Here is a 17,402-nt window from a genome sequence, read left to right on the forward strand (position 1 = left end):
CGATTCTAGCCAGCAACTGCAAGAAGCATCCCTGGCCTTCGACGAATATCTTCACAAACCGTACGTCGCCGCCTCAGATGTGCAGGGATAGTCGCCAGAAGACCCGCCAGACGTCCCATTTTGACAGGAAACTACCGTCAAGCACATCTACAGTGGTGCAGACAGCGTCTACGCTGGACGGCCATGCAGTGGGGACAAGTTCTATTCACTGACGAGTCTCGTTTTCACCTCAGCCACAGCGATGGACGGATTCGAGTGTACCGACGTCGAGGTGAACGTTACGCCAATCATTGTGTCATGGAAGAAGATCGGTTCGGGGGCGGCAGCGTTATGGTATGGCGTGGGATTACAGCAAAACAGGACCCGTTTGATAGTGGTAGAGGGAAATCTCAAAGGACAGCGCTACCGCGACGAGATCATCGGCCCTGTTGTTCTACCGTTTTTGCGTCGTCATGGCACAGGCATTACCTTTCATCATGACAACGCCCGGCGTCATATTGCCCGACTGGTTCAGGATTCTCTTCAACAAAACAACGTGAATGTCATCCCCTGGCCGGCTCGCTCCCCTGATCTCTCATCAATCGAGCACATGTGGGATGAGATGGATCGGCGCCTTCGACGTCAACCACGTGTTCCGCAGACACTCCAGGAACTTCGAAACATGCACCAGCAGCTATGGACAGATATCCCACAGGACTTTGTGCGACGCCTGGTCCATTCCATAAGACGACGATTTGTTGCTTGCATCGCAACCAGAGGTGGACACACACGCTATTGATTTGTAATTTGACATTTAGGCATGTTCATGGTTTTTTTTAAAGTCAGTATGGCAAAGTAAACCATTTGAGCACTTACAGGAGTCTTTTATCTGTTGCAAACCGAAATTGTTTCAGATTTGGTAAAAAACATAACTTTGCATTAAATCTTAGTCAATGTCACAGGAACTTTTGTTGTTCAGTATAGTACCTATGCTGGTCCAATGATTGAGACACTTTGTTGATAATCTAATGTACTGAAGTTCAATTTCCAAATAATTTTTTATCAATACTAAGATACGTATTTACAATATTTACATGTTCTCTGCATCTCAGTAACTTCCCACTACCAGACCTGTTCGTCACGGTTGGAATGAGCATTCATTGAAACAGCCATTTCCATAATGCTACCCCTGCGTCACAGGGCCATATGACAAAGTTGAATCACGCACGCACGAATACGGTGTTGGCGTTGGGCGTCTCAACGTGCCTGATTCCCGTGCACCCTTTCGAGTTGAGTTGATTCGTTCAACTGTTTCATATGGCCCTGTGACGCAGGGGTAGCATTATGCAGATGGCTGTTTAAATGAATGCTCGTTCCACCCGTGACGAACAGGTCTGGTTATTGATGAAATATAGTGATAGCTGAATAGACAGATTTTTTATTCATGCACCGATTGTCTTTAAATGTAATATCCAGTTATGTATGACTGTTTAATATTCTCATACCAACTTTGACTGGAGTAGGTCCAATAGTTTTTCAGATATTGTAGTAAACGTCGGTACCTTAAATTACCTTCCAGACTACAGTCATCAACTCGTCCGAAAGCCATGGTTTTGGCTATAAACTGTATGTTTACGTCAAACGTCACTCAACACACCCTGTTAATGCAAATAGTATAGGTGTTTGTGAAAGGCGTACTGCTATATTATAAGTACATTTTGAATACGTTAAACGAAATAGTATTCGACCAATTTGAATATGTTACATAAATTGAACAACTGTAAAAAGTACAACTTGCAGCACCAGATGTTGTAAATGGTTTCAGAATCCTATGCGCACGTCAGCAAGCTATACTAACCAATGAACAAGTTGTGCCTATTCTTTAATCGGTCCCAGTCAATGCCAATCTTTTATTTGTCTACTGCCAGGGAACACCTGAACAACCGCCAATACAAGAACTCATTGTGGATCCAAACATGGCGGAGAGTGAAATATTTCTGGACGATGTCTGTCGCAAAGAGAATAGAAACAGTTCAGTAGCAGCCAGAGAGGAATGGAGGAGAAAAAGAGAGTACATCCTGTCGCTCCTTGGGTTCACTGTGGGCCTTGGGTCTCTGTGGCGATTCCCCTACCTTTGTAACAAGAATGGCGGTGGTCAGTATGAAACGTCTATTCGCTCAATTTGAAACTTTATATATCTTAGGAACCTTGAGCTATTAAAATGTTAGCGTGTTCCAAATATAATACCATGCCAGTGTTAGATAACGCTACAGACGTTATGCATACCGTGAACATTGATTTTGAGCTATACGTTGTGAATGATATAACTTTGAGAAGTACGATCAGTAAGCGAGTTGTAAAGATTTGCAGTTATTCAGACCATTAACAACATGTAATTCAACGACAGACACACAACCTCTCAGCCATTGAAATGCTAACGTCTTCCAATTATACCATACCATACCAGTGTTGGATAACCGTAACATACAGTATGACTATGAATATAAAATACGTCAAAATATTTGTATCTAATTAATTCAAATTAATAAATGTGGTGTTCGTTTGAGGCAAAGAAACTTGTAATTTACTACTTGAAATGTGCTCGTTATAAAAGGACTGGTGTTAGGAAGATGCATTTTGTGGGCATAGACATAATACTCCGAACATTCCACTGTAATGCAACTCATTCATGTGTTTGATAATAGTCAACGTTCCCTTAATGTCGGTGGTGACCCTGCACATTTACTATGGTGACCATGAGATGAGAATGATGTGTCTTGTGTCTTGTCGTCATTCATTCCACTTGTGGCTCATTTCGTTGTTGACAGGTGCGTTTCTCATTCCTTACTTTATTGGAATCATCACGTGCACTGTCCCGCTGTTTTTCCTGGAGATCATCATCAGCCAGTTCTCAAGCAGGAGTGCAGCACACGTGTGGGTCCTCTGTCCTCTGTTTAAAGGTTAGCTGTTCCATCGTTGTATTCGGAGGTGTGCTGTACAATGTCATAATTACCTGGTTACGTTACTTTTGTTCAAACTAAACAATAAAAACACATGCAGATGTACCTTAGTACGGAGCGTGACTTCCTCCACCCAGGTAACCTGGTGCAGATCACCTGGATAACATTGTGAGATCAACCAAGTCACAGAATCCGACCAACCCATCCTCATTTAAATCGGCGCTTGCGACAAGCATGGGGTTATGGTAACATACTCTCATCGGAGTGAGTGAGTGAGTATGGTTTTACGCCGCTTTTAGCAATATTCCAGCAATATCACGGCGGGGGACACCGGAAATGGGCTTCACACATTGTACCCATGTCTGGAATCGAACCCGGGTCTTTGGCGTGACGAGCGAACGCTTTAACCACAAAGCTAACCGACCGCCCCTACTCTCACCGGATCAAGACAAGGCAGCGTTACTGTATGCTGTCATTCGGGCATTTAAATTTCGTTACTGTGAATTTATACTGAAACAACTCCTGAAACTTCGAATATTAAGTGGTATTGACATAAGCGTGATCATTCTGTTATGATAAATACTCTGACGTCACCATCTCAATCTGACCTATGACTAATCTAGCACAGAGTTGCACTCGCTCATGGGACGAGTTTGATTGGATGACTTACTCTCATGCCATTCGAATCTGGCTCAAACCGAAGCTGTGAAAGCGAATAGTCCAGGGTATGTATCATTATAGAATGGTGATATAATACCCTGGGTAATCGAGGATGAACATTTGGTAATTAGGCGTATCTTAAAGTGTGTATATGTCAGACATTGAAATAATATTATCGTGCAGACTGCAATAAACAGTGTTATGTGTTATAAAATGTTATTATCCATTGCTGATAGAAAACGTCCTAACTGGGCATCGCATATCAGACTTTTGCTAAGTCATTATGGTTTTGGGGATGTATGGGCTGCACAAGGCGTTGGCAAAGCAGAATTATTTGTACATATGTTCAGCGAAAGAGTTAAAGATTGTTCGTTTCAAGATTGGCATGCATCTCTAGGCAGCAAGACCCTCTCATTCTATAAACTGCATAAATTCTAATATCGTTTGTGAAAAATATTTATCAAATATTAAGCACTGTGAATATAGAAGGCTAATAACCAAATTTAGATGTGGACAGAATACTCTTGGTATTCAACTTATACGTAGGGGTGTTGCTAATATTGAGGAGGATGCCGTCTTATGTAAACACTGTCATGTAATTGAGGATGAACTGTTATATACAACTGTCCTCTTTATGCAAGTCGGCGGGAAATGTATATCCCAAAGACAGTTAATCATAATTATTTTTGTTTAGAAAGACTCTGTCAAGTATCCAACAACGATGCAATGATAAATTTTGCAAAATTTCTAATGTATTTTTTAAAGTATCAATTAGGTAACTCTTAGATAAATAAAATGTAAATGTATTTTGTACAATGGGTCAAATGGCCTTATACAAATAAATCTGTCTGTCTGTCTGTCTGTCTGTCTGTCAATAAACACGTTTTGTTTCAGGTATCGGTATTTCTCAGGTTATGACAGCTTCGTTCGGAAGTGTGCTGTACAATGTCATAATTACCTGGTCCATGTATTACATCTACACGTCCTTCTGGTCCGTGTTGCCATGGACAACGTGCGACAACTGGTGGAACACTCCCTTGTGCGTCAATAGGCATGGGAACGTTTCATCCATCAACGAGACCCACGCCAACACAAATGTAGTGGATGACCGCCTTTTGTACTCAGCATGGAGAAAGTCGAATGTAACATTGACAGCATCAGAAGAATTTTGGCAGTAAGAGAATGATTGTAGCATGCATAGCATACTTCCAGACTACTATTTATAGTTAAGCAGCTGGAATAGATGTAGAATAAATGTGTAAGGACATGCTTAACCTTTCCGCGAACACCTGGTCTCGTCACTGATTATCAGTGATCCGTTCATATTATTTTCACCGCTATTTTGACTTTTACTTCCAATGGAACCTGTGTGCGGTTATTCTCTAGCGTTGACGTTTTGTATTATCTATCCAACAACGTCACTAACATGTACTCATTGACACACTGTGAATAAGCCAAACATATGAAACCGTTGCTTATTGTGAGTTCCATTTACTGTGGCAGATATGGCACACTGAGGGTGTCCAGTGGAATCGACAACTTCGGGTCAGTCCAGGTTCATCTCCTTCTCTGTAACCTTGCTTCCTGGGTTGTAGTGTTCCTTTGTCTCATGAAAGGCATCAGGTCTGTAGGAAAGGTGAGAAGCGCCATTCGCAAAGCAACCACCACACTGATTCCATTATATCATCTCTTTATGTAGGCCCCATGGGGAATCCTGGATAGAATTGACCCCAATTAGTGTCAACCATGATATAATTTTAAGGGATATTTAAGGATTTTTAAGATATACAATATTGTTCTCTGGAAGGAGAAGTCAAGTGTTTTGGGGACCCATTTAGATTCACAACACATAATTTTTCTGAAAGATTTACTATATGGGTTAAAAGGCAAAGTAATGTGTACCATCATATTTGAGAACGGATTACACCACCTTCTCCCAAATAAATAGTGGTCTACGCTAACCTATGCTTCTTGTTATGAAGATCCGGGGTTGAATAGGTCTTCAGCAACCCAGGCTTGCCGTAAAAGGCGACCATGTTTATCGTAAGAGGCGATTAACGGGATCGGGTTGTCAGGCTAGCTGACTTGGTTGAAGCATGTCATAGATCACAATTGCCTGGATCGATGCTCATGATATCAATCACTGGCTTGTCTGTTCCATACTCGATTATTTACAGACCGCCGCCATATAGATGGAATATTGCTGAGTGCGGCGTAAAACAACAAACCAACCAACGAACTATGCTTCTTGTTACGTCGACTAAAATGATTCGAGTGGTCAGGTTCTTTGACGCATTACGTCTAACCGTGATGGCGTTGATCTGTGCTAATGCTTTTAATCACTGATCCAGTCTCGATTATTTACAATGATTTATGATGATTTTTATATAGTTGGAACATTCCTGACTAATGCATTGAGCAACATTCACACACTCATTCACTTGCTTTAACACTATTTTCAGTGGTGTCTTATTGTAACAATTCTGGGTTGAGTGTTGTTCTCACTTAATACTGCAGGTTGGTATTTGCAGGTGGTATATGTGACAGCATTGGTGCCGTTTATCCTGCTGACGGTGCTGCTCATAAGGTCGTGCATGATGCCGGGAGCAGGGGAGGGAATACTGTACTTCTTACGTCCAGACTTCTCACGACTAGCCTCCGTTCAGGTTAGAGTACATGAGACACGTGCCAAAAGAATGTCTGTTGAAGCAACCTATCTTTGCTTTGGTCGGATTTCGCAATACTCCCTCTCTGTCTTGGTGCTCCTTGCTGTCATCCACTGCTTTGTAGCCGTTACACATTGCCTTTACTCATATGTGTGTTTACATTTAGGAGATAAACTTACTGTGTTTCCAATGTAGAGCTAGGTTACCTGTCGATTAAACCGCGCTAAATTGAATTTGGAACCGAACGCGCGTTCGGTTCCAAATTCAATTTAGCGCGGTTTAATCGACAGGTAACCTAGCTCTATATTGGAAACACAGTATGTTTATCTCCATTCTACCATAACTAAATAAAACGCGAACTCTTTGGTGTTAGCAAATATACTGAGTGAAGCTGCATGAGTCCAGTGTTGTGAGTTGGTTATCGATCTGAATTACGGAATCACCGAACAAAATACGGCGCTGTATATACTCAAGGAGTTTGTTTACAACGTAATACGTCAATCGAACATATCAAAGGCATTGAAAGCATATAAGCACGGCAACTTGGTTACCTAACATGAGGTGGGCATCCCTAGAGAAAACAAAGCAAGCTTTGCAAGGCTTTCGCTCTACATCGCACGTCACCATTATGACGTTATATCGCTCATTGTGACGCTAAAGATATGACGTCAAAGTCGTATATAGAAAAGCGCCAAAATTCCAAGCTCTCTGTTGTCTCCAAAACGTAAATACGTTCCCTTTGTAGATTTCTGTCGTGTTTTTCTGCACGAAATGTATTGCCACACATCCTTTGAATATTGTAGTAACCGCATCTGTGCATTGTGTCACTTGTAATTGTAGATATAATTATTTAGATATGCCTACCGACAATGACTGTAAAAAGTGATATTCTATGAATATTAGCTTCCGCGGTGATGCGGCCGTCAAACCAGCTGTTGCAATGAGAGGGGGTTTATATAAGTTATATAATCTGACGGGGAGACGGAGCAAAGAGAGAGACATATATCTATACCTCTTTGCTGTAAATCTTCAAATGATTTTTATATTTAAATATTATTATTACACCACGTCTCACAGCTCTTACACGGCATTAATAACCTAATATATCTACATGCTTCTCTTTGCTATACGATGCATAATTAATTTTAAAATACAAATACCATTATTATGCCATCTCTCACAGTTCTTATAAGACAACATTAACGACCTTCCTTGCATAGGTGTGGTTGGAAGCGCTGCTCCAAGGTTTTTATTCAACGAGCGTAACGTACGGCGGACTCATCACCATGAGCAGCTACAACAACTTCTACAACAGACCATTGAAGTAAATAGTCATACTTAACTTCTGAACGTGGTTACAAACAGCGTGGTCTTTAATAATGATGACGATGATGATAGTTCAAGTAATAACAATTCATCTCTGCGCATTGTACATTCTTGAAAGTACTCCAACCTACTATCCATGTTTGTGAAAGAGATTCTGGCGTGTGAAAATAGAACAGGGATGATCGATATTCCAACTGATGTCTCCGTGATGGAGACCAGTGAATAAAAGCGACAAAACGACTCCCGTGCGGCTCCGAATATATTATAAGGATGTGTTTATGAATCTCTATCAAAAAGTTTGATACTAGGTGTTTGCGAAATGATGAGCGTATCCTGTTCCACCGGTGGCGCCGTCACAAACACATGGACGGGCAAGTCAATCGCCCACCCGAAAAAATACGGGAAACGATGGCAAAAGTCAAAACGGGAAAACCGCACCAGACATCATTTGTGTCCACCACATGTCGGCCATAACAAAAATATTTAGAAGCTTTACTGAGGTTTTGAATGTTGTAAGGCATGTTTAAAATAACGATGTACCATGTAGATAATCATGTGGCAAATGCTAAATCGTTATGCACCGATGTTTGTTCTTAAACCAACCATTACCTTAATAATATAATCCTCGACTTATTGAAACTATTCGCATCCTAAAAGTATTTCATATTTGGTCAGATGTTAATTGTTGGATGCCTTGTATTTCAGAGACGTGGTGTTAGTTACCGTCATTGGTCAAGCAAGTAGTGTATTCTGTGGTCTGGTGGTCTTCTCCACTCTGGGCTTCATGGCACACCAGGCGCAGATACCGATATCCGAAGTCGTATCCTCGGGTAAATATATCTGTTCCCTTCATATACTCACTGACACATGTGTACCAACTGTCACGGAGATGTGCAGGAGCTGTGAAAGAAATCGAGTTTGACAGAAATAACAGCTTAGGTGACAGCTGACACCCACTCGCAACATTGAATTAATGACGTACCTTTGAACGTTACACCCAATTGTGTTCGAGGGAATTGCACTTTAAACAAGGAGGAGACAGTTGTAGAAGTTTCAGTCGGTTGTTATATCTATTATGATAGGAAGCCTGATACAAGGTCATGTTTGGAGAAGTACCAACACGTTAACCTGGAAACCACAGTGTGGCATGAGCTAAACATTATACAAATCTAAAGTAGAGATAAGAAACGTCAACTGCAGAAAAACTCCAACTCGATTATCGGACAAAACACATTCTACTTGGCGTAAAAGGCAAAATTGTGGAACGTCGTCATCCCGAGCTTTCCTCAACACCAAGTTGACTCGTGGTATAACTGAAATACTGTTCAAAGCGGCGTTAAAACAGACTTTTCACACTAAAGATGCGGTGCTGGGGTGGTGGTTCAAGCTTTCGCTCGTTATGCAAGTGGCCCGCGTTCGATTCCTCACATAAGAATGTGTGAAGCCCATTTCTGGCTTTCCCAACATGATTTTGCTAGGACATTGCTAAAAGAAGAGTAAAACAAAACTCACTAACTCACACTCACGACAGCATACAACCAATAGACATATCTGTTGCAGGTTCTGGTCTCGGGTTCATCATCTACCCAGAGGCCATCGCCCAGCTTCCTGTGTCTCAGCTGTGGGCAGTCCTCTTCTTCCTCATGCTCTTTATGATGGGAATAGATTCTATGGTATACAATATTAATAACGTTGTGATATTATCAGATGACTCTTTCATGACACGTTAACCTGCTGTTCGAGGGCGTTGTAATGCTGGAAGGAAACTGCACTACCAACTAACATATACATTTTGTGAATATGTACATTGTTCGCAAAACGCAGGTGCCATGTAAGAGAACAGTAGTGAGTGAGTATTTTGTAACATGATCTACTGCGATGAATGTCTAAAGAGAGACTGTGGTTTTCCGTCACACTTAGCAATATTCCAGACATGACGATGGGCACGAAGACCATTCATACATAATAACCTTGGTTCTTTGGTTTAAGGACGGTAAGGTAATCCCGCCATTGAAGTGAGAGCTCTTCGTGCCAGCCCCGTGAACATCCGGGTTAGAGTCGTTCTTCAGTCACCTATTCTTGACGTACTTATAGGACCGGAAGGTCAGGCTCGGTGACTTGGTCAATTGTGTGTCATCGTATGGCATGGATCGTTGCTCATAATATCAATCACTGGATTGTTTTCAGACCGCTGTCATTTAGCTAGAATATTGCTGTGTGCTGCGTTAAGCAACAAACAATGAACTTCATGCGAGTATCTATGCATTTCGTAAAGAGCAATTGAAATGGTTCGAATGGTCAGGCTCATTGACCAGGTTGGCGACGGCGTGAGACGTTACGGATAAGAACGGGATTGGCTGGTTCAGAACGACGTTTCAGAGCTACTTCTTGCCCCTTCATCCTGTGATTACTGAGTAAAAGCATATGTTTACACAAGGTGGAATTAATGTACAAAGATGAAAATTTAATGACGAAGCCAAACAGGGGACAAGCCAATTAAGTATAATTAAGGTGTGGTGATTGTACTGGGTGTCAACAAGCAGCTGGCTATGGTTACACTAACAATAAGGCAATCAAGGTGTCCATTTGTGTTTGGTGATCCCCTACCCGTGTGCAGTGTAGTTGATAGGTTAACCAACAACTCAGGACAGAACAGGTTCCATTGTTCCCTCCATCCGTAGCCTATGTGCAGTGTAGTTGATAGGTTAACCAACAACTCAGGACAGAACATGTTCCAGTGTTCCCCCCATCCGTAGCCTATGTGCATTGTATACGAGGTTGATAGGTTAACCAACAACTCAGGACAGAACAGGTTCCCCCCATCCGTAGTCTATGTGCAGTGTAGTTGATAGGTTAACCAACATCTCAGGACAGAACAGGTTCCCCCCATCCGTAGTTTATGTGCAGTGTAGTTGATAGGTTAACCAACAACTCAGGACAGAACAGGTTCCATTGTTCCCTCCATCCGTAGCCTATGTGCAGTGTAGTTGATAGGTTAACCAACATCTCAGGACAGAACAGGTTCCCCCCATCCGTAGTCTATGTGCATTGTAGTTGATAGGTTAACCAACATCTCAGGACAGAACAGGTTCCCCCCATCCGTAGTCTATGTGCAGTGTAGTTGATAGGTTAACCAACATCTCAGGACAGAACAGGTTCCCCCAATCCGTAGTCTATGTGCATTGTAGTTGATAGGTTAACCAACAACTCAGGACAGAACAGGTTCCCCCCATCCGTAGTCTATGTGCAGTGTAGTTGATAGGTTAACCAACATCTCAGGACAGAGCAGGTTCCCCCCATCCGTAGTCTATGTGCATTGTAGTTGATAGGTTAACCAACATCTCAGGACAGAACAGGTTCCAGTGTTCCCCCCATCCGTAGTTTATGTGCAGTGTAGTTGATAGGTTAACCAACAACTCAGGACAGAACAGGTTCCCCCCATCCGTAGTCTATGTGCATTGTAGTTGATAGGTTAACCAACATCTCAGGACAGAACAGGTTCCCCCCATCCGTAGTCTATGTGCATTGTAGTTGATAGGTTAACCAACATCTCAGGACAGAACAGGTTCCCCCCATCCGTAGTCTATGTGCATTGTAGTTGATAGGTTAACCAACAACTCAGGACAGAACAGGTTCCAGTGTTCCCCCCATCCGTAGTTTATGTGCAGTGTAGTTGATAGGTTAACCAACATCTCAGGACAGAACAGGTTCCCCCCATCCGTAGTCTATGTGCAGTGTAGTTGATAGGTTAACCAACATCTCAGGACAGAACAGGTTCCCCCCATCCGTAGTCTATATGCATTGTAGTTGATAGGTTAACCAACAACTCAGGACAGAACAGGTTCCATTGTTCCCTCCATCCGTAGCCTATGTGCAGTGTAGTTGATAGGTTAACCAACATCTCAGGACAGAACAGGTTCCCCCCATCCGTAGTCTATGTGCAGTGTAGTTGATAGGTTAACCAACATCTCAGGACAGAACAGGTTCCCCCCATCCGTAGTCTATGTGCATTGTAGTTGATAGGTTAACCAACATCTCAGGACAGAACAGGTTCCACTGTTCCCCCCCCATCCGTAGTCTATGTGCAGTGTAGTTGATAGGTTAACCAACATCTCAGGACAGAACAGGTTCCCCCCATCCGTAGTCTATGTGCAGTGTAGTTGATAGGTTAACCAACATCTCAGGACAGAACAGGTTCCCCCCATCCGCAGTCTATGTGCAGTGTAGTTGATAGGTTAACCAACATCTCAGGACAGAACAGGTTCCCCCCATCCGTAGTCTATGTGCAGTGTAGTTGATAGGTTAACCAACAACTCAGGACAGAACAGGTTCCCCCCATCCGTAGTCTATGTGCAGTGTAGTTGATAGGTTAACCAACATCTCAGGACAGAACAGGTTCCCCCCATCCGTAGTCTATGTGCAGTGTAGTTGATAGGTTAACCAACAACTCAGGACAGAACAGGTTCCCCCCATCCGTAGTCTATGTGCAGTGTAGTTGATAGGTTAACCAACAACTCAAGACAGAACAGGGTCCAGTGTTCAGATTACACCACAGAATCAACAATATATCTCGAGTTTCACACATCGCTTCAATTCTTTATTTTATTAAAACAGACCAAAGTCACCAGTACACAACAACGCGGTCGTGTGTATTCACGGATACCTTGTCCATCTTTTGTGAAGTATGGTTTTGCATTGAATTAAGCAACATTCCATCGATATCACGGCAAACGGACACCAGTAGTGGGCTTCACGTCAATCACTTGATATACATCACCACCATATAATCATTACCACTTCGTACTTTCGCAGTTTGGTCTTACGGAAACAAATATATCTGGAATCATAGAGGCGTGTCCAAAGTACCTTCAACAACGGAGAATGTGTGTGACTGCTGGGGTGTGTCTAGTTGGCTTTATTGTGTCCATTCCCTTTGTAACCGAGGTACGTATATCTCATAGCAAAACCTGTTTATTTGATTGAGATCTGATCTGGGAACAAATTTGACCTTCCCTACAAAACATTATTACTGTCAACAGGCTTAACGATTTCAGGTGTAAGGTAGTCTGAGAATTGTTTTAAGATGTTTAATCATTGCAAAGAGCAACACTTGAAACCGAAACCTAAGATATGATAATTATGAATATCGCACATGTTATTATGACTGATAACTACGTTATCTATATGTCTACGGCGTTGCAAGTATGATTACTATGTTAAGATGAATGACAAAGGAGCCTCGGTATAACGGTAGGACTAAGTTGCCACTGCATTTACCTACACCCTACGAAACACAACTCGATCATGTTAAAATATTAAGTAAATAGCTTCCCTGAAACCATTAACCAGCCTCAAAATCTGTCTTGTTTTTTTTTTGTTCAAATCATGGAAAGTGTAAACATGAAGGTCTAAAACGAATTTTGATAGCTTTGCTCATTTCTAAAAGTATGCAGATTTAGTGTACCAAAACGTGACCATATCGTACCTTATCCTTCGACACTGTCATGAAAATTGCATTGGATATTTATTGTTTGTCATTAAATGTTGATATCATATGATGGTGCTGAGTATAGTTGAGTATTAAGACAAGGCAGATGTGACAAAGGACATATATCGATATCGAATTAACCAGGTTGGATTTGTGACAGGAATGTAAATAAAAAACATAATTCCATCATCATACAAAATCACTACTAAGAGCAGAGTCCATTGTATGATTCTGTCTATTTTATAAACATATGTTTATGCATCACTATCAAATAGTGTTTCTTGTGGAAAGTATTTTGTCACTCTCTACCTTGTTGCATAGATCTAAATATGAGTCAGATGAGGCGGTTTCACAGACCACCTTTATTTGTAGCTCAGGTGGGGAATCAGTTTAAGGACAAATGGCTATTTGACCGCTATTGAACGCCTATCGTGGTGGCAATTTCTGAGTTAACAGAGAACACAAGAAAATCAAAGCATGATATAGTATTATGATACTAAAGAGAACAATCTCTAGTTATTCTGGAACGAAGGCTGCGAAACCTGATGTTATCTTCTGTGCAGGGTGGAATTTACCTCTTCCAACTGATGGAGTGGTACACCTCTTCCTCCAACACACTCCTCATTGGCTGTCTCGAGTGTGTCGTCATCAACTGGATATACGGTAAAAACCATGTGGCACAAGATGGCAAATGTCATTAATACTATGTATGTATTTTGTATGCAAAAATCTGCCGCCTCCGTGGTCTAGTGGTAGAGCTTCCGTCCGGAGAGCGGAAGGTTCGGGGTTCGATCCCCGGCCGCGTCATACCAAAAGACGTTAAAAAATGGTACTTGTTGCCTGGCGAACGGCATTTAGGGGCTAAAACAATGACTGGTCGGCTCGGAGTCAGTATACTGTGTCTGAGTGGGGTATGCATGTTAAACTGCGGCATGGTAACTCAGTGAGCTAGCACTATAAATCGGCATCAGTCCGGGCTAGTACAAGCAGCCACACACACACACACACACACACACACACACACACGTACATGCACGTCGCTATATAAGTGCAATAATCTTGGACGCGACGTTAAACCCAATTTCACCTCACCTTATATGCAAATTAATTGAGCTATCGGTGCATGTATATCCTGTTCGCTAACACCTGGTGTCATAACTATGTTGGATTTTACACCAATCTGCACAATTTAATAGTATATCCACACAATATTTATTGTCAGATTGTGTAGGGTTAGAGGTAGAGTTACAGGCTACTTGTGAACTAGATACTTGATAGTTGGGCATTTCTGAATCTTCTGATGACTGGTTCAAAACAGATTTGTTTCGATTATTACTGAGTAATCAACACGGTACTAGCAGTCCTAGGTTTTACGCTAGTTGTAAAGGCCCAGGACCTGCATCATCTCCTGGTTTTCCCCAACATTAAGCTGCCACACCATCGGTGTTAACGCCACCCGGGTCACTTATAGTGACAAAACAATCAATGCTGCTTTATCGGTGTAACACATAGACCTACAGTCGCACAGTGTTAACGTCGCTTTTATGTTTTGTAGGTTCAAAGAGACTCAGCAATGATATTGAGATGATGACAGGAAGGCGATTTCCAGTGTTGCTCAAAATCCTGTCATCGTATTTAACTCCTTTCATTCTCTTTGTAAGTACGCACCAAAGCGTTTACACGATCAAGAATTGATGTAATATCCTATCCGTTGTTCGAGTGAATGAATGACTGTTGTTTTGGCGCAATCTTGGTCTTCAGAAATCCATGCTTTTAAGAGCGGAATTGGGTGGTCATGGCGCATATTATCCCATGTGTGTGTGTGTGTGTGTGTGTGTGTGTGTGTGTGTGTGTGTGTGTGTGTGTGTGTGTGTGTGTGTAAGAACTAACAAACATCCATTGTAAACAAAGCCATTGCAAGCATGCGCAATTACTTATACAAAATGTTGTCCATCGCTGTCAACTATCAGCGCTAATTTACAGTTACGCTTTGGCTTCCATTTGTCAATTGCTAATCACCTAGCAGCGCCAATTATCTCTTGGCTTCCCTTGATAAGCTTCCATCTTTGTTGTCTTATCACTTGTGTTGTTCTCACAAGTACATATATATGTTCTCTGCCACATAGCATTTGTTCCAAAGCTCCATAAATATCCGTACAAAGAGAGATAAATTGCTGGATCCATAACCATAAGTAGAGGGGAATGTCCGAGTAACTCTCCATTCCTTAAAAATAATGGAGCAGAGGCTCCGCAGGGGCCGAGGCCCATTATTTTTAAGGAATGTGGAGGACATTATCCAAATTTGACGCATGAGTGACAAAATATTATGTCCGATGCAATTCCCTATTTTGACTTGTAACATATGTTCCCGTGTTTTTTCCAGTGAACAATTGACTTGCCTTTGCATGTGTTTGTAACGGGTGCCATCGATAGGGCAGGATACGTTCACCTTTTCGCAATCACCTGATATCATTACTATTTGATAGTGATTCATAAACACATGCTCATGATATATTAAGAATCGACTCTGCTTTATGAAGATATTTCTATCGGATATGGAAAGGGTTTTGTCTCGCTTTTCACCTGGTGAAGGAGTAAGTATATACTCCGAAACGTTTTGTTCCTCATAATAAAAAAGTTAACATCCATAAATTCTCTTCCTTATGCACAGAGTGGTTTCATATATTTTCAGGCTTCCCTGATATGCTCCCTGTTTCTTTATGACCCGCCAAGCTATGGCGAGTACATCTACCCTGAATATGCAAAGGTGATAGGTATCATGGTTGCAGTGGTGATGTCTTTGCCTATACCTATCACCTTTGTCTACCAAGTTGTCATGGGGAAGGGGAGCTTTTTCGAGGTACGTTTTCATCCATTGTACTTGAATCCTTTCGTCTGAGATATTTTGTAAATCATGAAATCAAAGCGTCACCAAATCAGCGGAAGTACCGACCCCTAACCCAGAATGTGTCATGACATTAACGTGAGTAACCCTGCCTTTGAAGTGTGAAAATACTAATATTAAATCGGCCTACAGAAGTGATGTTGTACTATGAAGAAGCCGGTTTAGGACCTTTAACACCAACCCAAGCACATATTAGACTCGCATTAATACCAACAATGGTCCAGAACTAATAGATTTTCCTGTGACACATTTCTTTTGCAGCGCTTGAGTCTTGCAAGCAGACCTTCACCTGAGTGGGGACCATCGCGAGTGGAAGACAGGGAGATATACCTTCAGAACCCTGAAAGCCCTCCACACAGTATTCTCATGCGGATGATTTCCAGAACAACAAGATCACCATGATGATTCATTTCAATGCTATTCAGGATGACATGGATATAAATTAAGTTTTGTGTTTTACCCTGTGATGTGTCAGCTGACAATTTACAAAAAATTAAAAGATAGCATAGCTGTTGCCATACAATTACATCAATGTGCATCATTTGGCTATATGTGTTTAAGTTTATATCCTCAAGTTTCAATATGTTAAGGGCGTATAAACTACCGAGCTGAAAAAAGAATTCACACTTGAAAATTAAAATTAACCAAAAAAAAAACAAACATTATCAAAACTTTACTTGGCTGAAAACAGTATTTCCTTATATTCGCATTTGTGTAGTGTGAAAATGGTAGACCTGCACCATACATTACCATACCATTGGCCGTCGTGTTAAAAAACGCATGTCAATTTAACAGAAACGATTATTTGCAGTTTCTTAACAAACAATGTAACATATTTGGACATGTTGATATTTCAAGCCGTTAGAAATGTAGCAGTTGTGTGTGCAGCATATTATTTAATTATGTATGGGTTTCAATAAGTACCTCTTTTTGACCTGTGTACTCATTCATCATTATAGCATGGTATTTGTTTCCATTTAATTCGCTCTATGGCGCTTCTTGTCAATATTACTGAAGATCATGTTGTATTGTAATTTGTTGCCCCTTAGTTATAAAATCCCATAGAATAATATTCTGAATACCTTCCAAGGATTCCCTCAAGTGAAACGTATTGGTTGTTGTTTTTATGAATGGTTTATGAAATAATATGCAGGTACTATATCCTTCCGATGTTGTTTAATGAGTTGTTTTTTATGAATGGTTTTATATGTTGCTTAACATTTGATAGAACATTTGACAACAAACAAAGAACATATTAGTGAGTTGTGATTGAAATGTACTGACAAAAACATCATGGTAACACAGGTACTGTTATTGACCTTAGACAATATCTCAAAAAAGTATGGAGCTGCAGGATTAAGTAAACGATTTACGTTTGATGTTTCATGTGAAAAGGTTCCTAAAGTCTCTACTTGACA

At 41.3% G+C, this 17,402-nt stretch overlaps 1 protein-coding gene across 1 annotated transcript; it reads left to right on the forward strand.

Annotated features, from left to right (window-relative positions):
* The first annotated feature begins 1,955 nt into the window (after nt 1–1,955).
* Nucleotides 1,956–16,386, forward strand: LOC139453875 (sodium- and chloride-dependent glycine transporter 2-like). The gene is made up of 13 exons (XM_071235324.1): nt 1,956–2,133; nt 2,808–2,939; nt 4,494–4,773; nt 5,103–5,235; nt 6,131–6,265; nt 7,486–7,589; nt 8,297–8,421; nt 9,152–9,264; nt 12,404–12,535; nt 13,643–13,742; nt 14,635–14,735; nt 15,772–15,939; nt 16,246–16,386. Exons 1-13 carry the CDS (start codon nt 1,956–1,958, stop codon nt 16,384–16,386), a joined length of 1,842 nt encoding a protein of 613 aa, XP_071091425.1.
* Nucleotides 16,387–17,402: the final 1,016 nt, after the last annotated feature.

Source organism: Haliotis cracherodii, unplaced genomic scaffold (genome assembly GCF_022045235.1).
Source record: "Haliotis cracherodii isolate W230 unplaced genomic scaffold, xgHalCrac1.p SCAF_10, whole genome shotgun sequence".
In the NCBI taxonomy this organism is placed as follows: Eukaryota; Metazoa; Mollusca; class Gastropoda; order Lepetellida; family Haliotidae; genus Haliotis; species Haliotis cracherodii.